Raw genomic sequence first — 24,084 nt, 5'->3', positions numbered from 1 at the left:
TTGTGTCAGTTGTGTTACTTGCTGCTGAGAAAGGCAGGGGGACTTCAGCAGGACACAGGGCTGGGGCTGAGCCTGGAGAAGCCTCCAGTTCACTCCCCGCCCCATCACATACAGATCTTCTGTGCCCGGACTGAGGTGGAGTCTTTTTTTTTTTTTTTTTTTTAATTTATTATTTTTTTGGGGGGTACACCAAGTTCAATCATCTGTTTTTATACACATATCCCCGCATTCCCTCCCTTCCTTGACTCCCCCCGCCTCGAGTCCCCCCCACCCTCCCCGCCCCAGTCCTCCAAGGCATCTTCCATCCTCGAGTTGGACTGAGATGGAGTCTTTGACCTTGTGTATCCCTCCCTGTCCCAGAGCCCTTGGTGGTGTTTGCCAAGGAGCAGCCGGCACGCAGTGAAGTGCAGGCCGTGGCGGGGGCCAGCGCCACGCTGAGCTGCGAGGTGGCCCAGGCCCAGACGGAGGTGACGTGGTACAAGGACGGGAAGAAGCTGAGTTCGAGCTCGAAAGTGCGTGTGGAGGCCACGGGCCGTGGGCGGCGGCTGGTGGTGCAGCAGGCGGGCAAGGCTGACGCCGGGGAGTACAGCTGCGAGGCCGGGGGCCAGAGGGTGTCCTTCCACCTGGATGTCACAGGTCAGTCGTGGAGGAGGCCACTAAGCTAGCCTATTAGGAGGTGATGGGGGGCCTGGCTTGTGGCGTCCACAGATTACTACTCCACGGTAGTCTGGAGTCTTCCATGTCCCATCTTGATAGCCACTGTGGCCCAGGGGAGGATGGATGGGGAGGGTGTCATGGAAAAAGAGTGGCCGTTTGTGTCCTGCTGTTTCCATGCAGTAAGGCTCAGTCACACTGTCTTAGCACCTGCCCAGAATGTTCCTGTTGTTCCTGGTGTCGGGACCCTGGCTATCTGTGATGGCTGGGGTCTGAGGTAGGCTGGGGGAGATGTGACTTTCTTCCCATCCTTGGTCTTTGCTGACAGCTACCACATGGCCTCATCTGGCACTGCGTTCCGGGGTGGTTTTGGTTGGCCAGGTGTTACTATTTCATTGCTCCTGAATTAGGGGAAATATTGGCCACACAATCATACTTGGAATTATCTCAGGATTAAACTTTGGATGATCAGATTTGAGGTTTCTGGTATGCCCTCTTTTCTTTCCCTGGATTGGAAGCTCCAGTTGTCTGTAGGTAGCAAAAATAGGTCCATTGGTTTCTGTCATGTGCTTGGAAAGGGGAGAAAGAAAGGAGGATTGGTTGAGAGTCACCTGTGCTATCTAGGGTGATCTTCTTAAATCCAGCATGATTTTGCCTTTGTCTTTAAACAGTTTGGATGTTCCTGGTCAGTACTGCCCCTGTGTTACATTGATGAATCTAGGAATGGAAAGGAAAAACTTGCTTCTGCCGCGTCAGTATGCTTTGCTAATGAGGAGTTACTGTACTAGCAGCCTCTGACTGGCAAAGCAGCCTTTATTTCGTTGCATTTTCCTAATGGTTAGTGAGTGTCTCTGCCTAGTGTCTGGAACACAGAGGAGTCTAAGAAATCAGGTAATTTCTCTTCTGTGAAGAGAGTCTTAATGCCAAATAGGGGTGGGCTGCCATCCACATTGACTCCTAGGTGCCAGCCCATAACTGGTTGAGAGGGTGCCCATATAGGAAGATTTGTGGGTGTGTATGGATACCCCAGATCCCACTGTGTAGCTTTGTAAAAATGTGGCTTTCAGAGAATATCAGAGAGTATCCTAAGATAAAACCATTGAAAGTTGTGAAATTTGGCTAACTCCTAGCCAACTCTATGAAAATTGACACAAGAAGATATAGAACACTCAAAGAGTTGTATGATTTGTCAATGAGTAGGACCAATAATGAAGAATCTTCTCAGCCCTAGTTCTCTGTTACTCTCTACAAAATATGCTGGAAAACTATTATTCCATGCCTGTAGAGATGGTCCTAGAGGCAGGAAAAGGAGATACATCCATAACTCTCTTTATGTACGGAAGCTAACATCAATACAAGAATCACACAAGCAAGGCAGGAAGAATGACATTCCAGACCTATTGATTTGGAGTATCAAGGCCAAAACCATAAATTAGATGTTAGCAAAATGAGTTCAGACATGTATTCAGGGGGTAGAGGTCAGTGATGAAAGTCATAGTCCAGGATTGCCTGTTGGGTTGAATGTTGGCAACGTTAATACATATACAGCTTAACCTTAAGAGACTGAATGCAGAAAGATGTGATCCTCTGAATTGAGTGGAAAATGAAATAGTTGACGAGATTTGAACTTACTATCTGGGGACAAAAAGTTTGATAAAATAGAATATCAATTCCTGGTGTACAGTTTTTAGCAAACTGTCTAAAGTGTCCTTTTCTAAGCATTATAAAATTCCTGCAAAAACAGCAATGATGAAAACAACAACATTCCACTTAACATGTACCTGGATCTTTGACCTGAGGGACAGTACACTTAGGCCACTCTCACCTCTGTGTCGAGGAAGGAGGAGCGTATAAAATCACTGGTGAACGGTTTCGAAACACTGAAGGTGGAATTAGCTGATGATGTGCTTATCAACTCAGACAACCCCAGAGATACATTGTTAGACTATGTACTATTCATGAGTAGGATTGGCGTATAAAGAAATCAATATCAGAAAACATTTCTACCTCTAAGTCCTGGCAAGAAACACCTGGAAATTGAAATTTTTGTTGAAAGAGTTAGTATAGCACAATTGTATCATGTTTCTAATGCCAGGTCTGATAAAAGTTGCTAGGAGGCTGTGTGTGGGGAAATTATTAAACATTCTTGAGAGACAGTCACAGGTTGCACTAGATGGATAGAAATCCAAGGAAAAAAATCAAAGATGATGATTCACAATCAAAATCAAACCAAATTAGTTTCTTAGGTGGTCAGATGGAAGGATAACAGACAAAGGCAAGGTACAGCCAATATGCTGTCTTCTTGAAGAAAAGCACAGTGGGAACATTTCCTGTGACCCGATATCAGGAATTATCATAAGGTTACAGTTTTCAAGATAAGGGGATCCTGATGCAGGGATATTCACCACATCAGAGAGACAGAGTAGTGAGCTCAGAAACAGTGTCCTGCATAAAAGGATTCCTGCAGCATACCCTGCCCATCCACCACAGTTCCATTCGTTTCTGTGTTCTCTATTCAAGGAGTCAAGGAAGGATGTTGTCTTCATAAATTGTCCTTGGACCAGTTAACCATATGGAAAAATTACATTTACTAGCAAATTTTACTACACACAAAGCTCAGCTCGTGGTGGGTTAGAAACCTCAGTATAAAAGGTAAAAACCAAAACACCGTCTGATGATAATGTGGTTTCTCTAAAGACTGAAGGCGAGGAAAGATTTCTTAAAAAGAACATAAATGCTCTAAACTGAAAGGGACGAAAAGTGGACATTGTGGCACTATTGAAAGGAAAAACTTTGATCAGAGGACTGGATCAGAGAGTGAAAATGTGAGCCCTACAGGTGGGAGTATCCTTAAAACTCACCACTTTGTCATTTTCTAGTAGTTAAATGTATAAAGAGTGCTTAGAAAAGAATCGAGCAAAGAGAGAGCCTGCTATTGGTAAGTAGGCAAAGATTTGAAGAGTGTCACCAGGAAGAACAAAGTGTAATCCTACAGGGAAAGGTGCTCAGCTACTGCTTCTCCTCCTCCTCCTCCTCCCCCTCCCTCTCCACCCCTTCCGCCTCCCCCTCCTGAATAAACAGTCAATTGTATTGGTCTCAGACTAGGAATCCATGGGTCTTGAGGACCTCTCTGAATTTATCAGTTTTCTTCTCTATGTTCTTTTTGGCCTAATTCTTTTCCCCATAATGGGTGGTGCTCAGCTTCTTTATTCCTCAGACAGTGAAAAAAAAAGCCACGGGGAGGTGCAAGCACTCCCACCAGAATGCCACAAGGTGACAATACTAATACTAGGCCAGGGCACCGATCTACAGCGATTTCCATGGACTGCAGGTGAAAAGTTCCCTGCATAACCGTATGGAAAAGACTGTGGCATCATCTAGGAAGGTTGGGGAACAGTGGCCTCTTGACCTTGCTATGCCATGAGCAGGGGGAAAGTCTATTCCCACAGCCTTCCCCCGGATCAGCTCACAGGGACCCAAGGGAGATTGTGTCAGTTCTGTTACTTGCTGCTAGAAAGGCAGGGGAACTTCAGCAGGACACAGGGCTGGTGCTGAGACTCGAGAAGCCTCCAGCTCACCCTCTGCCCTCTTCCCCAGGCCCTCTTACCTCACCATCCAGGTCTTCTGTGCCCAGGGCTGTCTTCCTGACTGAGATGGTGTGTTTGACCCCTGTTCCAGAGCCCTCAGTGGTGTTTGCCAAGGAGCAGCCGGCACGCAGTGAAGTGCAGGCCGTGGCGGGGGCCAGCGCCACGCTGAGCTGCGAGGTGGCCCAGGCCCAGACGGAGGTGACGTGGTACAAGGACGGGAAGAAGCTGAGTTCGAGCTCGAAAGTGCGTGTGGAGGCCACGGGCCGTGGGCGGCGGCTGGTGGTGCAGCAGGCGGGCAAGGCTGACGCCGGGGAGTACAGCTGCGAGGCCGGGGGCCAGAGGGTGTCCTTCCACCTGGATGTCACAGGTCAGTCGTGGAGGAGGCCACTAAGCTAGCCTATTAGGAGGTGGTGGGGGGCCTGGCTTGTGGCCTCCACAGACTTGCGGCCTCCACAGACTTGTGTGCACTCGCCTGTAGCCTCCCAGGCTTCCATGTCCCATCTTGATAGCCGCTGTGGCCCAGGGGAGGATGGAGGGAGAAGGTGAGGGTGGAAGGAAGAGGGGCCATTTGTGTCCAGCTGTTTCCACTCAGTAAGGCTTCGTGACACTGTCTTAGCACCTTCCTGTTGTTCCTGGTGTCAGGACCCTGGCTCTCCGTGATGCCTGGGGTGTGAGGTTGGCCTGGGGAGATGTGATGTTCCTCCCATCCTGGGTCTTTGCTGACAGCTATCACAGGGCCTCATCTAGCCCCTCATGCCTGGGCTTGGTTGGCGAGAGGGGTTTCAATTTCATTGCTCCCGAAATAGCGGAAATATTGGTCTCCCAATTGCAGTTGGAATGATCTCAGAAGTGAAGTTTGCATGATCAGATCCGCGGTTTCTGGGATGCCCTTGCTTCCTTTTCCTGGATATGGAAACGCCGATTGCCTGTAGGCAGCAAAAAATAGGTCCATGCTTTGTTGTCACGTCCTTACAAAGGGAAGAAAGAAGGGAGGATTGGTAGAGAGTCACCTGTGGTGTTTATGGTGATCTTCTTAAATTCAATATGATTTCGCCTTTGCCTTCACACAGCTTGGCCCTTCTGGGTCCGTATTGCCCCTGCCGTTACATCGATGAATCTGGGAATGGAAATGAGAAAGTCCCTTCTGCCGCGTCAGTATGCTTTGCTGTTGAGGAGTTAGTGTACTAGCAGCCTCTGACTGGCAAAGCAGTCCGTGTATCGTTGCATTTTCCTAATGGTTCGTCAGTGTCTCTGCCTTGTGGCTGGAACACAGGGCAGGCTAAGAAATCCGGTCATTTCTCTTCTGTGAAGAGAGTGTTATTGCTGAATAGGAGTAGGCTGCCACCCACATTGACTCCTAGCCCTTAACTGGCTGAGAGCATGCCAGTATGGGGTGCTTTGTGGGTATGTATAGATACCCCAGATCCCACAGGGCGTCTTTGAAAAGTGTGGCTTTAGGAGAATATCAGAGAGTATCTTAAGATAAAACCAGTGAAACCTTGTGTTATTTGGCTAAATTGTAGCCAATTGTATGAAAACTGACACAAGAAGATATAGAAAACTCAAAGAGTTGTATGGCTTGTCAATGAGTAGGACCAATAATGAAAAATCTTCTCAGCCCTGTAGTTCTCTGGTTCTCTCTACAAAATATCCTGGAAAACTGTTATTCCATGGTTGTGGAGATGGTCCTAGAGTCAGAAAAAGGAGATACACCCCATACTCTCTCTGTGTGTAAAATGTAACGTTGATACCAGAATCGCACATGAAAGGCAGGAAGAATGACACTCCAGACCAATTACTGGGAACATCAAGGTCAAAAACATAAATTGTATGTTAGCAGAATGAATTCAACCACGTATGCAGGTAGAAGGGATCAGTGATGAAAGTTTGTAGTCTAGGATTGCAGGTTGGGTTGAATGTTTGCAAGGTCAGTAGATATACAGCTTGATATTGAGATTGAATGCAAAAGCTGTGATCATCTCAGTGAGCAGATAATCAAATGGTTGATGAAATTTGAACTTCCTACCTCGAAACAAAAAGTTTGATAAAATTGAGCATTAATTCCTGCTGTAAAATTCTTAGCAAAATGTATAAAAGTTTTGTTTTAAAAAGGTTATAAAATTCCTGCAAAACCAACAAGAACAAGAACAACAACATCCCACTTAATATGTACCTGGAAACCTTGAGGTGAGGAGTACATGTAGGCCACTCTAACCACTGCATCAGGTGAGGAGGGGCAAAAAATCACCAGGAAACGGTTTACAAAGATGAAACATGGAATTAGCTGATGATGTGATTATCAACTCAGACAACCCAGAGTAAAATTATTAGACTGCACATATTTCTTGAGTAGGATTGGTGTGTAAAGAAACCAATGTGCAGAAAACATTTCTACATCGAAGTCCTGGCCAGAAATGCTTGGAAAATCACATTTTTGTGAAAGAGTTAGAATAGCACAGTTGTATCATGTTTCTAATTCCAGGTCTGATAAAAGTTGCTAAGAGGCTGTGTGTGGGGAAAGTATTAAACATTCTTGAGAGACAGTCACAGGTTGCACTAGATGGATAGAAATCCGAGGAAAAAATCAAATATGTTGATTCATAATCAAAATCGAGCGAAATTTGTGTTGTTGGGTGGTGAGATGGAAGAATAACAGATTCCAAAGGCAAGGTACAGCTGATATGCTGTTTTCTTGAGAAAAGCATGTTGGGAACATTTCCTGTGACCCGATGTCAAGAATTATCATAAGGTTACATTTGTTTAGATAAGGGATCCCAATGCACGGATTTTCACCATTTCAGAGGGACAGAGTAGTGAGCTCAGGAACAGTGCCCTAAGTAAATGGATTCCTGTACCACCCACGCCGCCATCCACAATGCCATTTGTTACTGTGTTGTCTATTTGTGAATTCGAGGAAGGATGCTGTCTTCATAAATGCTACTTGGACTACCTTCCCATAGGGAAAATTTAAATTGTACTAGAATTCACACCACACAGAAAAGTCCACGCGGGGTGGGTTAGAAACCTCAGTGTAAAAGGTAAAAACCAAAACACCCTTCAATGATAATGTGGTTTCTTTAAAGATCGAAGGTAAGGAAATATATCTTCAATAGAACACAAATGCTCTGAACTCAAAGGGACAGAATGGACATTGTTGACACTATTGAAAGGAAAAACTTTGATTTATCAGAGGACTTGATCAGAGAGTGAAAATGCGAGCCCCACAATTGGGAATATCCTTAAAGACTTCCAATCTGGGACCAATCCCTGGTCCAGTGTAAAGAATCCGCCTTCCAACACAGGGGATAAGGGTTTGATCCCTGGTAAGGGAATAAGATCCCAGAGGTCACGGAGCAACTAAACCTGTGTGCCACAACTATAGAGCTCTCACGCCTCAACTAGAGAGCCTGCGTTCCACAAATTACAGAACCCATATGCTCTGGAACCCAGGCACCACATCTGGAGAAGAGAAAACCCATGTGCCACAACTAGAGAAAAGCCTCCATGACCCAACGGAGAGCCCGTACTCCACAAAGAAGATCCCAAGTGCCGTAAGTCAGACTAGATGCAGCCAATAAATAAAGGAATTAAAAAACCCCCAGACTACCAGTCTGTCATTCCTCTAATATTTAAATGTATAAAGAGTGCCTAGAGATGAACTGAACAAAGAGAGAGCCTGCTGTTGGTACGTGGAAAAGATTTGAATAGCGTCAGCAGGAAGAACAAGGAGTAATGGCGAACCAATCCTATTGGGAAAGGTGCTCAGCGTCTTTATTCCTCAGACAGTGAAAACAGAAGCCATGGGGAGGGGTACGCACTGCCACCAGATGGCTACAAGCTGACAACACTGAGACTAGGCCAGGGCACCGTGCCTCAGCGATGTGCATGGACTGCAGGTGAAAATTCCCTGCATAACCATATGGCAAGGATGGTGGCATCATCTAGGAAGGTTGGGGAACACTTGCCTTGAGACCCTGCCGATGTCATGAGTGGAGGAGAAGTCTTTTCCATGACCTCAGCTGCCTCCACCCCTCTCCAACACGGAGCAGCTCACAGGGACCCAAGGGAGAATGCGTCAGTGGTGTTACTTGCTGCTGAGAAAGGCAGGGGGACTTCAGCAGGGCACCTGCTGGTGCTGATCCTGGAGAAATCTAAAGCTCGCTCCCTACGCCTCCTTCCTCTCCGCTCAGCTTCACATCTCCCCATCCAGGTCTTCTTTGCCTTCCGGACTGAGTTGCTGTCTTTGACCCCGTGTTTCCCTCCCTGTCCCAGAGCCCTTGGTGGTGTTTGCCGAGGAGCAGCCGGCACGCAGTGAAGTGCAGGCCGTGGCGGGGGCCAGCGCCACGCTGAGCTGCGAGGTGGCCCAGGCCCAGACGGAGGTGACGTGGTACAAGGACGGGAAGAAGCTGAGTTCGAGCTCGAAAGTGCGTGTGGAGGCCACGGGCCGTGGGCGGCGGCTGGTGGTGCAGCAGGCGGGCAAGGCTGACGCCGGGGAGTACAGCTGCGAGGCCGGGGGCCAGAGGGTGTCCTTCCACCTGGATGTCACAGGTCAGTTGTGGAGGAGGCCACTAAGCTAGCCTATTAGGAGGTGGTGGGGGGCCTGGCTTGTGGCGTCCACAGACCTGTGTGCACTCACCTGTAGCCTCCCAGGCTTCCGTGTCCCATCTTGATAGCCACTGTGGACTGGGGGAGGACGGAGGGGGAGGGGGAGGGTGGAAGAAAAAGGGACCAATTGTGTCCAGCTGTTTCCACACAGTAAGGCTCAGTGACACTGTCTTAGCACCTGCCCAGAACCTTCCTTTTGTTCCTGGTGTTGGGACTCTGGCTCTCGCTGATGCATGGGGTGTGAGGTAGGCCTGGGGACATGTGACTTTCCTCCCATCCTGGGTCTTTGCTGACAGCTACCACATGGCCTCCTCTGGCACCTCATGCTGAGGGGATTCGGTTGGCCAGAGGTGTTACAATTTCATTGCTCTGGGATTAGGGGAAATATTGTTCTCACAATCTCACTTGGAATTTTCTCAGAAGTGAAGTTTGGATGATCAGATCTGAGTTTTCTGGGATGTGCTTCCTTTCTTTCCCTGGATATGGAAGCTCTGGTTCCTTGTAGGAATCAAAAAATAAGCCCCTGTTTTTTTTTCTCATGTCTTTGCAAAGGGAAGAAAGAAAGGAGGATTGATAGTGAGTTATGTGTGCTATTTAGGGTGCTCTTCTTAAATCCAACTTGATTTTGTCTTTGATATCAAACAGCTGGGCCCTTCCGGGTCAGTATTGCCCCTGGTGTTACATTGATGAATCTGGGAACGGAAACAAAAAAGTCCCTTCTGCCGCGTCAGTGTGCTTTGCTATTGAGGAGTTAGTGTCCTAGCAGCCTCTGACTGGCAAAGCAGTCCATGTATCGTTGCATTTTCCTAATGGTTTGTCAGTGTCTCTGCCTTGTGGTTGGAACACAGGGCAGGCTAAGAAATCAGGTTATTTCTCTTCTCTGAAGAGAGTCTTAATGTCACATCGGGGTGGGCTGCCATCCCACATTGACTGCTGAGTGCCAACCCATAACCGTTTGAGACCATGCCCATATAGGATGATTTGTGGGTGCGTATAGATACCCCAGATCCCACCGTGCAGCTTTGTAAAAATGTGACTTTCAGAGAATATCTGAGAGTATCCTAAGATTAAACCATTGAAAAGTTGTGAAATTTGGCTAACTTGAGCAAACTTTATGAAAATTGACACAGGAAGATACAGAAAACTCAGAGTTGAATGACTTGTCCATGAGTAGGACCAATAATGAAAAATCTTCTCAGTCCTGTAGTGGGTGGTACACTGTACAGAATATCCTGGAAAACTACTATTCCATGCTTGTGGAGATGGTCCTTGAGGCAGAAAAGGGAGATACACTCTGTAACTCTCTTTATGTACAGAACCTATAGGAGAGTATCACAAGAAAGGTAGGAAGAATGACATTCTAGACCTGTCGATTGCGTATATCAAGGCCAAAACCATAAAATAAATGTTAGGAAAATGAGTTCAGCCATGTATCCAGGGGGAAGAGATCAGTGATGAGAGTTGTAGTCTAGGATTGCTTGTTGGGGTGAATGCTGGCAACGTTAATAGATATACAGCTTAACAGTAAGATTGAATGCAGAAGGATGTGATCATCTCAATGAGAGAATGAAATGGTTCATGAAATTCTCATGTCCTACATTGAGACAAAAATTCTGATAGAACTGAGCATCAGTTTCTGCTATAAGATTCTTAGGAAACTGTAAAGTGTTTATAAAATTCCTGCAAAATCAGCAACAACAACATCACTCACTTAACGTGTACCTGGATCTTTGACATGAGGGACAATATGCATAGGTCACTCTAACCACGGAGTCGGGTGAGGAGGAGCATAAAATCAGCAGGAAACAGTTTACCAAAACCAAAGGTGGAGTTAGCTGATGATGTGATTATCAACTCAGGCATCCCCAGAGGTAAATTAATAGACTGCATACGATTCTTGAGTAGGACTGGTGTGAAAAAACTCAGTATGCAGAAAACACTTCTACATCGAAGTCCTGGCCAGAAATGCTTGGAAAGTGAAATTTTTGTGGAAGAGATAGAATAGCACAGTTGTATCATGTTTCTAATTCCAGGTCTGATAAAAGTTTCTAAGGGGCTGTGTGTGGGGATATTATTAAACATTCTTGAGAGACAGTCACAGGTTGCACTAGATCGACAGAAATCTGAGGGAAAAATCAAAGATGGTGATTCACAATCAAAATCGAACCAAATTTGTGTTTGGATGGTCAGATGGAAGAATAACAGATTCCAAAGGCAACGTACAGCCAATATGCTGTTTTCTTGAGAAAAGGACGGTGGGAGCATTTCCTGTGACCTGGTGTCAAGAATTATCATAAGGCTACAGTTTTCAAAATCAGGGGATTGCTGTGCAGGGATATTCCTCACTTCAGAGGGACAGAGTAGTGAGCTCAGAAACAGTTTCCTGCATAAATGGATTCCTGCAGCCGCCCACCCCCAACCCTAGCTACAATTCCTTTTGTTACTGTGTTGTCTATTTGAGAAGGGAGGAAGAACACATAAATTGTGCTTGAACCAGTTAACCATATGCAAAAATTAATTGTACTAGCAATACACACCAGACCGAAAAGTCAACTTGTGGTGAGTTAGAAACCGAGGTGTAAAAGGTAAAAACCAAAACGCCCTCTAATGATAAAGTGGTTTGTTTAAAAACTGAAGGCAAGGGAAGATTTGTTAAATAGACCACAGGTGCTCTAAACTCAAAGGGACGAAATGGATATTGTGACACCATTAAAGGGAAAGACTTTGGTTTATCAGAGGACTCGATCAGAGAGTGGAAATGGGAGGCCCACAGTTGAGAGTATCCTTAAAACCTGCCAATCTGTCATTCTCTAGCATCTAAATGAATCGGGCAAAGATGGAGCCTACTCTTGGTAAGTTTGTAAAAGATTTGGATAGTGTCACCAGGTGAAACAAAAGAGTAATGAGGACCCAATCCTATGGGGAAGGATGCTCAGCTTCTTTATTCCTCAGTGAAACAGAAAGGTCTGGGGAGGTGCAACCACTCCCACCAGATTGTCCAAACTTGACAACACTAAGAGTAGGCTGGGGCCTCAGCGATTTCCATGGACTGCAGGTGAAAAGTTGCCTGCATAACTGTATGGAAAAGACTATGGCCCATGGAAGCAACCTAAATGTCCATCAACAGGTGAATGGATAAAGACAATGTGGTACATATATACAATGGAATATTACTCAGTCATAAAAAGCAACGAAATAGGAATATTTGTAGAGACATGGGTGGATCTAGAGAGTGTCATGCAGAGTGAAGTAAGTCAGAAAGAGAAAAACAAGTATCGTATATTAACACATACATGAGGAGTCTAGAAAAATGGTACAGATCAACTGGCTTGCAAGGTAGAAATAGAGACACAGATGTAGAGAACAAACATATGGACCCCAAAGGGCGAAAGCAGGAGTGGGGGGGTTGGGTAGGGATGAATTGGGAGGTTGGGATTGCCATATATACATTACTAATATGAAAAAATATGTCAAATGGTACACTTTAAATATATGCAGTTTATTGTATGTCAATTATATCTCAATAAAAGTTCTTAAAAGAACAAAGAAAAGAGAAGAAAGGACTATGGCACCACCTAAGGTTGGGGAACACTTGCCTCGTGACCCTGCAGATGCCATGAGCAGGGGAGGAGTCTTTTCCAACGGCTTCCGCAGACCAGCTCACAGGGACCTGTGAGAGAAAGCATCAGTGGTGTTACTTGCTGCTGAGAAAGGCAGGGGGACTTCAGCAGGGCACAGGGCTGGGGCTGAGCCTGGAGAAGCCTCCAGCTCACCCTCTACCCCCCCGTCCTGGGCCCCCCTCCTCCCCATCCAGGTCTTCTTTGCCCCAGGCAGCCTTCCTGACTTAGATGGTGTCTTTGACCCCGTGTTTCCCTCCCTGTCCCAGAGCCCTCGGTGGTGTTTGCCAAGGAGCAGCCGGCACGCAGTGAAGTGCAGGCCGTGGCAGGGGCCAGCGCCACGCTGAGCTGCGAGGTGGCCCAGGCCCAGACGGAGGTGACGTGGTACAAGGATGGGAAGAAGCTGAGTTCGAGCTCGAAAGTGCGTGTGGAGGCCACGGGCCGTGGGCGGCGGCTGGTGGTGCAGCAGGCGGGCAAGGCCGACGCCGGGGAGTACAGCTGCGAGGCCGGGGGCCAGAGGGTGTCCTTCCACCTGGATGTCACAGGTCAGTTGTGGAGGAGGCCACTAAGCTAGCCTATTAGGAGGTGATGGGGGACCTGGCTTGTGGCGTCCACAGACCTGTGTGCACTCACCTGTAGCCTCCCAGGCTTCCATGTCCCATCTTGATAGCCGCTGTGGCCCAGGGGAGGATGGGGGGGAGGGTGAGGGTGGAAGGAAGAGGGGCCATTTGTGTCCAGCTGTTTCCACACAGTAAGGCTCCGTGACACTGTCTTAGCACCTGCCCAGAACCTTCCTGTTGTTCCTGGTGTCGGGACCCTGGCTCTCCCTGATGCCTGGGGTCTCAGGTAGGCCTTGAACATGTGACTTTCCTCCCATCCTGTGTCTTTGCTGACACCTACCACAGGGCCTCATTGGCCACTCATGTCAGGGGGTCTCAGTTGGACACAGTGGTTCCAATTTCATTGCTCCCGGATTAGGAGAAATATTGGTTCCCAATTGCAGTTGGAATTATCTCAGAAGTGAAGTTTGAATGATTAGATCTGAGGTTTCTGGGATGCCCTTTCCTCCTTTTCCTGGATATGGAATCACTGTTTGCCTGTGGGTAGCAAAAACACGTCCAAATTTTGTTGTCAGGTGTTTGCAAAGGGAAGAAAGAAAGGAGGATTGGTAGAGGGACATTCCCTCTGTGCTCTTTGGGGTGATCTTCTTATATCTGATATGATTTTGCCTTTGTCTCCAACCAGTTTGTATTTTCTGGGTCAGTATTCCCCTTGGTGTTGCATAGATGAATCTGGGCGTGGAAAGGAAAAGGTCGCTTCAGCCACGTGAATATGCTTTGCTAATGAGGAGTTAGTGTACTAGCAGCCTCTGACTGGCACAGCCATCTTTATTTTGTTGCATTTTGCTAATGGTTAGTGAGTGTCTCTGCCTCCTGGCTGGAACACAGGGCAGCCTAGGAAGTCAGATTATTTCTCTTCTATGAAGAGAGTCTTTTTTTTTTTTATTTTCTAATTCTTATTAGCAGTTTATTTATTTATTTATTTATTTATTTATTTATTTATTTATTATTTTTTGGGGGGTACACCAAGTTCAGTCATCTGTTTTTATACACATATCCCCATATTCCCTCCCTTCCTCAACTCCCCCCCCACCCTCCCCCGAGTCCCCCCCACCCTCCCCGTCCCAGTCCTCTAAGGCATCTTCCATCCTCGAGTTGGACTACCTTTGTTATACAACAACTTATGAAGAGAGTCTTAATGCTGATTGACTCCTAGGTGCCAACCCATAACCGGCAGAGAGTGCCAGTGGGGGATGATTTGTGGGTGTGTGTAGATGCCCCAGATCCCACCATGAAGCTTTGTAAAAATGTGCTTTCAGAGAATATCAGAGAGTATATTAAGGGAAAACCATTGATAAGTTGTGAAATTTGGCTAAATCCTAGCACACTGTATGAAAATTGACACAAGAATTATGTAGAAAACTCAAAGAGTTGTATGGCTTGTCAATGAGTAGGACCTATAATGAAAAATCTTCGCAGCCCCATAGTTCTCTGGTACACTCTACAAAATATCCTGGAAAACTATTATTCCATGCCTGTGGAGATGGTCCTAGAGGCAGAAAAAGGAGGTACACTCTGTAACTCTCTTTATGTACAGAACCTAACATCGATATGAGAATCACACAAGAAAGGCAGGAAGAATGATATTCCAGACATATCCATTGGGAATATCAAGGCAAAACCATAAATTAAATGTTAGCAAAATGAATTCAGCCATGTATCCAGGGAGAAGAGATCAGTGATGAAAGTCATAGTCCAGGATTGTCCATTGGGTTGAATGTTGGCAAGCTCTATAAATAGACAGCTTGACATGAAGAGATTGAATCCAAAAAAAAGTGATCATCTCAATGAGCAGAGAATCAAATGGTTGATGAAACTTGAACTTCTTACCTTGAGACAAAAATTTTCATAAAAGTGAGCAATTCTGGCCATAAAATTCTTAGCAAACTGTATAAAAGTGTCCTTTTTTTAAAAGGTTATAAAGTTCCTGCAAAAAGAACAACAACAACAAGAAGAGCAACATCCCACTTCATGTGTACCAGGGTATTTGACCTGAGGGACAATACACGTAGGCCACTCTAACCTCTGAGTCCAATAAGGAGGAGCATAAAATCACCGGGAAGTGGTTTTGAAACACTAAAGGTGGAATTTGCTGCTGATGTGATTATCAACTCAGACAGCCTCAGAGATAAATTATTAGACTGTGTATCATTCATGAGTAGGATTGGTGTGTAAACAAATCAATATGCAGAAAACATTTCTACATCTAAGTCTTGGCAGGAAACACTTGGAAGTTGAAATTTTTGTTCAAAGAGTTAGAATAGCACAGTTGTATCATGTTTCTAATTCCAGGTCTGATAAAACTTGCTATGTGGGGAAATTATTAAACTTTCTTGACAGACTGACAGAGGTTGTACTAGATGGATTGATATTTGAAGAAAAAATTCAAAGGTGTTGGTTCACGATCAAAATCGAACCAAATTTGTGTTTTTGGGTGGTGAGATGGAAGAGTAACAGATTCCAAAGGCAAGCTACAGCCAATATGCTGTTTTCTTGAGAAAAGGATAATGGGAGCATTTCCTGTGACCTGGTGTCAAGAATTATCATAAGGCTACAGTTTTCAAGATCAGTGATCCCGATGTAGGGATATTTACCACATCAGAGGGATGGAGTAGTGAGCTCAGAAATAGTTCCCTGCATAAAAGGATTCCTGCACCCCACTCCAAACCCCCAGCCATAATTCTCCTTGTCACTGTGTTGTCTATTCAAGAAGTTGACGAAGGATGTTGTCTTCATAAATTGTGCTTGGACCAGTTAACCATACAAAAAAATTAAATTTACTAGCAAATTGCACCGCACACAAAAATCAACTCATGGTGGGTTAGAAACCTAGGTGTAAAAGGTAAAAACCAAAACACCATCTGATGGTAACATGGTTTCCTTAAAGACTGAGGGCAAGGAAAGATTTCTTAAATAGAACACAAATACTCTAAACTGAAAGGGACAAAAAATGGACATTGTGACACTATTGAAAGGAAAAACTTTGATCAGAGGACTGGATCAGAGAGTGAAAATGTGAGCCACACAGGTGGCACTACCCTTAAAACCTACCAATCTGTCATCCTGTAGTAGTTACATGTGTAAAGAGTGCCTAGAAAAGAATCGAGCAAAGAGAGAGCCTACCATTGGTAAGTGGGCAAAGATCTGAATAGTGTCACCAGGAAGAACAAAGTGTAATGTAGAAGCAGTCCCTCCGGGAAAGGTGCTCAGCTGCTGCTCCTCCTCCTCCTCCTCCCCTTTCTCCTTCTCCTCCTCCTCTGCTTCCTCCTCCTCCTCCCCCTTCTCTTCTTCTTCTCTTTTTCTTCTTCTTATATTTTTAAAGAATAAACAGTCAATTTTATTGGGCTCAGACTAGGAATCCATGGGTCTTGAGGACCTCTGTGAATCTGTCAGTTTTCTTCTCTATGTTCTTTTCGACCTGATTGCTTTTCTGGTAATGCATGGTGCTCAGATTCTTTATTCCTCAGACAGTGAAAAAGAAAGCCATGGGGAGGTGCAAGCGCTCCCACCCGATGGCCACAAGTTGACAATACTGAGAGTAGGCCACGGCACTGATCTACAACGATTTCCACGGACTGCAGGTGAAAGTTCCCTGCATAACCATATGGAAAAGACAGTGGCATCATCTAGGAAGGTTGGGGAACAGTGGCCTCTTGACCCTGCTGATGCCATGAGCCGGGGAGGAGTCTGTTCCTATACCCTCCCCCCCACCCCGGAGCAGCTCACAGGGACCCAAGGGAGAGTGTGTCAGTGGTGTTACTTGCTGCTGAGAAAGGCAGGGGGACTTCGGGAGGGCACATGGCTGTTGCTGAGCCTGGAGAAGCCTCCAGCTTGCCCCATTCTCCCCCCCTCCCCCCGGCTCCCTGCTTCCCCATCCAGTTCTTCTTTGCCCTGGGCAGCTCTCCTGACTTAGATGGTGTCTTTGACCCTGTATATCCCTCCCTGTCCCCAGAGCCTTCGGTGGTGTTTGCCAAGGAGCAGCCGGCACGCAGTGAAGTGCAGGCCGTGGCGGGGGCCAGCGCCACGCTGAGCTGCGAGGTGGCCCAGGCCCAGACGGAGGTGACGTGGTACAAGGACGGGAAGAAGCTGAGTTCGAGCTCGAAAGTGCGTGTGGAGGCCACGGGCCGTGGGCGGCGGCTGGTGGTGCAGCAGGCGGGCAAGGCCGACGCCGGGGAGTACAGCTGCGAGGCCGGGGGCCAGAGGGTGTCCTTCCACCTGGATGTCACAGGTCAGTCGTGGAGGAGGCCACTAAGCTAGCCTATTAGGAGGTGGTGGGGGGCCTGGCTTGTGGCGTCCACAGACCTGTGTGCACTCACCTGTAGCCTCCCAGGCTTCCATGTCCCATCTTGATAGCCACTGTGGCCCAGGGGAGGATGGAGGGGGAGGGTGAGGGTGGAAGGAAGAGGGGCGAATTGTGTCCAGCTGTTTCCACACAGTAAGGCTCCGTGACACTGTCTTAGCACCTGCCCAGAACCTTCCTGTTGTTCCTGGTGTCGGGACCCTGGCTCTCGCTGATGCCTGGGGTCTCAGGTAGACCTGGGGACATGTGACTTTCCTCCCACCCTTGGGTTTGGCTGACAGCTACCACATGGCCTTATTTGAAACCTCAGGCCGAGGATATCTCGTTTGGCCAGAGGAATTACAATTTCATTGATCCTGGATTTGGGAAAACATTGGTCAGAGACTTCCACTTAGAATGATCTCAGAATTGAAGTTTGGTTGATCAGATCGGAGGTTTCTGGGATGCCCTTTCTTCCTTTTCGTGAATATGGAAGCTCCAATTGCCTGTAGGTAGCAAAAAAATAGGCGCATGTTTTGCTGTGATGTCCTTGCATAGAGAAGAAAGAAGGGAGGATGGGTAGCGAGTCACCTTTGCTATTTAGGGTCTTATTAGATCTTCTGAATGCAATATGATTTTGCTTTTGTCTTCAAACACTTTGGCTGTTCTGGGTCAGCATTCCCCTTGGTGTTACATTGATGAATCTAGGGATGGAAAGGAGAAACTCACTTCTGCCACATCAGTATGCTTGGGGAGTTATTGTACTAGCAGCCTCTGACTGGCAAAGCAGTCTTTATTTCCTTACATTTTGCTGATGGCTAGTGAGAGTCTGTCCCTTGTGGCTGGAACATAGAGCGGTCTAAGAAAGCAAGTTTTTCGTCTCCTGTGAAAAGAGTCTTAATGCTGAATAGGGGTGGGCTGGCATCCCTCATTGACTCCTAGGTGCCAACCCAAAACAGATTGAGAGCGTGCCAGTGCAGGATGATTTGTGGGTGTGTATAGATACGCCAGGTCCCACTGTGTAGCTTTTTAAAATGTGGCTTTCAGAGAATACTACAGAGATTTCTAAGATAAAACGATTGAAAAGTTGTGAAATTTGGCTAAATTCTAGTCAACTGTATGAAAACTGACACAAGAAGATATAGAAACTCAAAGAGTTGTATAACTTGTCAATGTTTACGACCTATAATGAAAAATCTTCTCAGCCCTGTAGAGCTCTAGTACACTCTACAAAATACTCTGAAGAACTATGATTCTGTGCCTGTGGAGATGGTCCTAGAGGCAGAAAAAGGAGATGCACTCCGTAACTCTCTTTATGTACAGAACCTAACATCAATACGAGAATCACACAAGAAAGGCAGGAAGAATGATATTCCAGACCTATTGATTTGGAATATCAAGGCCAAAACCATAAATTAAATGTTAGCAACATGAATTCAGCCATGTGTGCAGGGGGTAGACATGTGTGATGAAAGTTGTAGTCCAGGATTGCACGTTGGGTTGAATGTTTGCAAGGTCAATAGATATACAGCTTGGCATTAAGAGATTGAATGCAAAAAGCCATGATCATCTCAATGAGTAGAGGATCAAATGGTTGATGAATTTTGAACTTCCTACCTCGAGACAAAAAGTTTGATAACATCGAGCATCAATTCCTGCCATAAAATTCTTAGCAAAATGTATAAAAGTTTTGTTTTATAAAGGTTATAAAATTCCTGCAAAACCAACAGGAACATCCCACTTAGCATGTGCCTGGAAACCTTGAGGTGAGGGGTACACGTAGGCCACTCTAACCACTGCATCAGGTGAGGAGAGGCAAAACATCACCAGGAAATGGTTTACAAAAACGAAAGGTGGAATTAGCTGATGATGTGATTATCAACTCAGACAACCCCGGAGATAAATTATTAGACTATGTGTGAGTCGGATTAGTGCATAAAAAAACCAACATGCAGAAAACATTTCTACAACTAAGTCCTGGCAAAAACACTTGGAAAATGAAATTTTTGTTGAAAGAGCTAGAATAGCACAGTTGTATCATGTTTCTAGTTCCAGGTCTGATAAAAGTTGCTATAGGCTGTGTGTGGGGAAATTATTAAACATTCTTGAGAGACAGTCACAGGTTGCACTAGATGGATAGAAATCTGAGGAAGAAATCAAAGATACTGGGTCACAGTCAGAATCGAACCAAAATTGTGTTTTGGGTGGTCGGATGGAAGCATAACAGGCAGATTCCAAAAGCAGGATACAGACAATATGCTATTTTCTTGTAGAGAAGGAAGATGGGAGCATTTCCTATGACCCAATGTCAAGAATTATCATAAGTTTTCCAGATAAGAGGATCCCCATGCAGGGATATTCACCACATTAGAGGGACAGAGTAGTGAACTCAGAAACAGTCCTCTTCATAAAAGGATTCCTACACCTCACCCCGACCCCGTCCACAATTCCATCTGTTACTGTGTTGTCTGTTTGAGAAGTCAAGGAAGGCTGCTGCCTTCGTAGATAGTGCTTGGACCCCTTACCCACAGGGAGAATTTAAATTGTACTAGCAGTTCACACCACACAGAAAAGTCCATGCGGGGTAGGTTAGAAACCTCCGTGTAAAAGGTTAAAAAACACAACACCCTCCGATGATAGCGTGGTTTCCTTAAAGATCGAAGGTAAGGAAAGGTTTCTTCAATAGAACACAAGTGCTCCAAACTCAAAGGGACAGAATGGACATTGTGACACTATTGAAAGGAAGAACTTTGATTTATGAGAGGACTTCATCAGAGAGTGAAAATGGGAAACCCACAGTTGGGAATATGCTTAAAAACTACCAATCTGGGACCAATCCCTGGTCCAGTGTAAGGAATCTGCCTTCCAAAACGGGGGATAAGGGTTTGATCCCTGGACAGGGAACAAGAGGCCACAGGGTAAGTAAGCCTGTGTGCCACAACGACAGAGCTCTTATGCCTCAACTAGAGAGCCTGCATGCCGCAAATTATAGAGCCCACACACCCTGGAATCTGGGCACCACACCTAGAAAAGAGAAAACCCTCATGCCATCACTAGAGAGAAGCCTCCGCGACCCAACTAAGAGCCCGTCCTCTGCAACGAAGATCCCGAGAGCCGTACATCAGACCAGTTGCAGCCAATAAATAAAGGAACAACCCCCGCCGCAAACTACCAGTCTGTCATTCCTCTAGTACCTAAATGCATAGAGTGCCTTGAATGAATCGAGCAGAGAGAGCCTGCTGTTGGTAAGTGGGCCCCGATTTGAAGAGTGAAATCAGGAAGAACACAAGAGTAATGGCAAACCAATCCTATTGGGAAAGGTGCTCAGCGTCTTTATTCCTCAGACAGTGAAAACGAAAGCCATGGGGAGGTGCACGCACTGCCACAGATGGCCATAATTGGACAAGACTAAGACTAGGCCAGGGCACCGCGCCTCAGCGATATCCATGGACTGCAGGTGAAGGGTTCCCTGCATGACCGTATGGAAGAGATTCTGGCATCATCTAGGAAGGTTGGGGAACAGTTGCCCTGTGACTCTGCAGATGTCATGAAGAGGGAAGAAGTCTCTTCCAGTAGCCTCCCCGCCCCCCGCCAGCAGCTCACAGGGACCCAAGCAAGAGTGTATCAGTGGTGTTACTTGCTGCTGAGAAAGGCAGGGGGACTTCAGGAGGGCACATGGCTGTTGCTGAGCCTGGAGAAGCCTCCAGCTTGCCCCATTCTCCCCCCCTCCCCCCGGCTCCCTGCTTCCCCATCCAGTTCTTCTTTGCCCTGGGCAGCTCTCCTGACTTAGATGGTGTCTTTGACCCTGTATATCCCTCCCTGTCCCCAGAGCCCTCGGTGGTGTTCGCCAAGGAGCAGCCGGCACGCAGTGAAGTGCAGGCCGTGGCGGGGGCCAGCGCCACGCTGAGCTGCGAGGTGGCCCAGGCCCAGACGGAGGTGACGTGGTACAAGGACGGGAAGAAGCTGAGTTCGAGCTCGAAAGTGCGTGTGGAGGCCACGGGCCGTGGGCGGCGGCTGGTGGTGCAGCAGGCGGGCAAGGCCGACGCCGGGGAGTACAGCTGCGAGGCCGGGGGCCAGAGGGTGTCCTTCCACCTGGATGTCACAGGTCAGTCGTGGAGGAGGCCACTAAGCTAGCCTGTTAGGAGGTGATGAGGGGCCTGGCTTGTGGCGTCCACAGACCTGTGTGCACTCACCTGTAGCCTCCCAGGCTTCCATGTCCCATCTTGATAGCCGCTGTGGCCCAGGGGTGGATGGAGGGGGAGGGTGAGCATGGAAAAAAGAGGGGCGAATTGTGTCCAGCTGTTTCCACACAGTAAGCCTCCGTGACACTGTCTTAGCACCTGCCCAGAACCTTCCTGTTGTTCCTGGTGTCGGGACCCTGGCTCTCCCTGATGCCTGGGGTGTGAGGTAGTCCTTAGGGGCATGTGATGTTCCTCCCATGCTGGGTCTTTGCTGACAGCTACCACACGGCCTCATCTGGCACCTCTTGCTGGGTCTTAGTTGGCCAGAGGTGTTACAATTTCATTGATTCTGGAATAGGGGAAATATTGGGCTCATGATCTCACTTGGGCTTATTTCAAGGTTGAACTTTGGATGATCAGATGTGAGGTTCCTGGAATGGCCTTCCTTCCTTTTCCTTGATATGGAAGCTCTGATTGCCTGTAGTAGCAAAAAATAGGCCTATGTTTTGTTGTCATGCGCTTGCAAAGGGAAGAAAGAAGGGGGATTGGTAGAGAGTCACCTGTACTACTTAGGGTAATCTTCTTAAATCCAGCATGATTTTGCCTTTGTCTTCAACAATTTGCCTGTTCCATGTCACTGTTCCCCTTGGTGTTACGTTGATGACTCAGGGAATGGAAAGGAAAAAGGCGCTTCTGCCATGTCAGTATGCTTTGCTAATGAGGAGTTACTGTACTAGCAGCCTCTGACTGGCAAAGCAGTCTTTATTTCATTGCATTTTCCTGTTGATTAGTAGTGTCTCTGCCTCGTGGCTGGAACACAGGGCAGGCTCAGCAATCAGGTTACTTCCCTTCTGTGAAAAGAGTCTTAATGCTGAATAGGGGAGGGAGCCGTCCCACACTGACTCCTAGGTGCCGGCCCATAACCAGTGGAGAGCGTGCCATATAGGATGATCAGTGGGTGTGTACAGATAGCCCAGATCCCAGCATGAGGCTTTGTAAAAATATGGCTTTTGGAGTATATCAGAAAGTATCCTAAGGTAAAAAGATTGAAAAGCTGTGAAATTTGGCTACATTCTAGCCAAGTGTATGAAAACTGACACAAGAAGATATAGAAAACTTGTCTGACTTGTCAGTGTTTAAGACCTACAATGAAAAATCTTCTCAGCCCTGTAGAGCTCTAGTACACTCTACAAAATATCCTGGAGAACTATTATTCCATGCCTGTGGAGATGGTCCTAGAGGCAGAAAGAGGAGATACACTCCATAACTCTCTTTATGTACAGAACCTAACATCCATATGAGAATCACACAAGAAAGGCGGGAAGAATGACATCCCAGACCTATTGATTGCATATACCAAGGCCAAAAGTATAAATTAAGTGTTAGTACAGTGAGTTCAGCCATGTATCCAGGGGGTAGAGGTCAGTGATGAGAGCTGTAGTCCAGGATTGCACGTTGCGTTGAATGTTGGCAACATGAATAGATATAAAGCTTAACATTAAGAGGTTGAATGCCGAGAAATGTGATCATCTGAATGAGAGGAGAATGAAATGGTTCATTAAATGTTCATGTCCTACATCGAGATAAAAATTTTGATAGAATTGAGCATCAGTTTATGCCATAAAATTCTAAGGAAGCTGTATAAAAGTGTGTATAAAATTCCTGCAAAAACAGCAAGAACAACAACAGTGTCCCACTTAACCTGTACCTGGATCTTTGACGGGACGGACAATACGCATAGGTCACTCTAACCACGGGGTCGGGTGAAGAGGAGCATAAAATAACCAGGAAACGGCTTCAAGAGACTAAAGGTGGAATTAGCTGGTGATGTGATTATCAACTCAGACGACCCCAGAGATAAATTGTTAGACTGCGTAGGATTCATGAGTAGGATTGGTGTGTATAAACTCAGTATGCAGAAAACATTTCTACATCTAAGTCCTGGCCAGAAAGGCTTGGAAAATGAAATTTTTGTGAAAGAGTTCGAATAGCACGAATGTGTCATGTTTCTAATGCCAGGTCTGATAAAAGCTGCTAGGAGGCTGTGTGTGGGAGAGTTATTAAACATTCTTGAGGGAGAGTCACAGGTTGCACTAGATGGATAGAAATTTGAGGAAAAAATCAAAGATGTTGATTCACAATCAAAGTTGAACCAAATTTGTGTTTTGGGTGGTCTGAGGGAAGAATAACAGACAGATTCCAAAGGCAAGGTACAGCCAATATGCTATTTTCTTGACAAATAGGATGGTGGGAACGTTTCCTGTGGCCCCATGTCAAGCATTATCATAAGACTACAGTTTTTAAGATAAAGGGATCCCCGTGCAGGGATATTCAGCACATCAGAGGGAGAGAGTAGCGAGCTCAGAAACAGTTCCCTGCATAAAAGGATTCCTGCACACCAACCCTCCCACCCCCCACTCCCAGCCACAATTCCATCTGTCTTTATGGTGTCTATTTGAGAAGTCGAGGAAGGATGTTGTCTTCATAAATTGTGCTTGGACCAGTTAACTGTCCAAGAAAAATTGATTGTACTAGCAACTC

At 46.5% G+C, this 24,084-nt stretch overlaps 1 protein-coding gene across 1 annotated transcript in view; it reads left to right on the top strand.

Moving 5' to 3' along the window:
- The window catches only part of OBSCN (obscurin, cytoskeletal calmodulin and titin-interacting RhoGEF), a 188,951-nt gene that overhangs the window by 39,002 nt on the left and 125,865 nt on the right, over positions 1-24,084 (top strand). The window contains 5 exon segments of the mRNA XM_057708594.1: positions 361-636; positions 4,333-4,608; positions 12,733-13,008; positions 17,036-17,311; positions 21,192-21,467. Of these exon segments, the coding sequence (XP_057564577.1) occupies positions 361-636; positions 4,333-4,608; positions 12,733-13,008; positions 17,036-17,311; positions 21,192-21,467 (1,380 nt within the window).

This window comes from Hippopotamus amphibius, chromosome 15 (genome assembly GCF_030028045.1).
Source record: "Hippopotamus amphibius kiboko isolate mHipAmp2 chromosome 15, mHipAmp2.hap2, whole genome shotgun sequence".
NCBI lineage: Eukaryota > Metazoa > Chordata > Mammalia > Artiodactyla > Hippopotamidae > Hippopotamus > Hippopotamus amphibius.
This window is presented reverse-complemented; position numbering and strand designations above follow the sequence as displayed.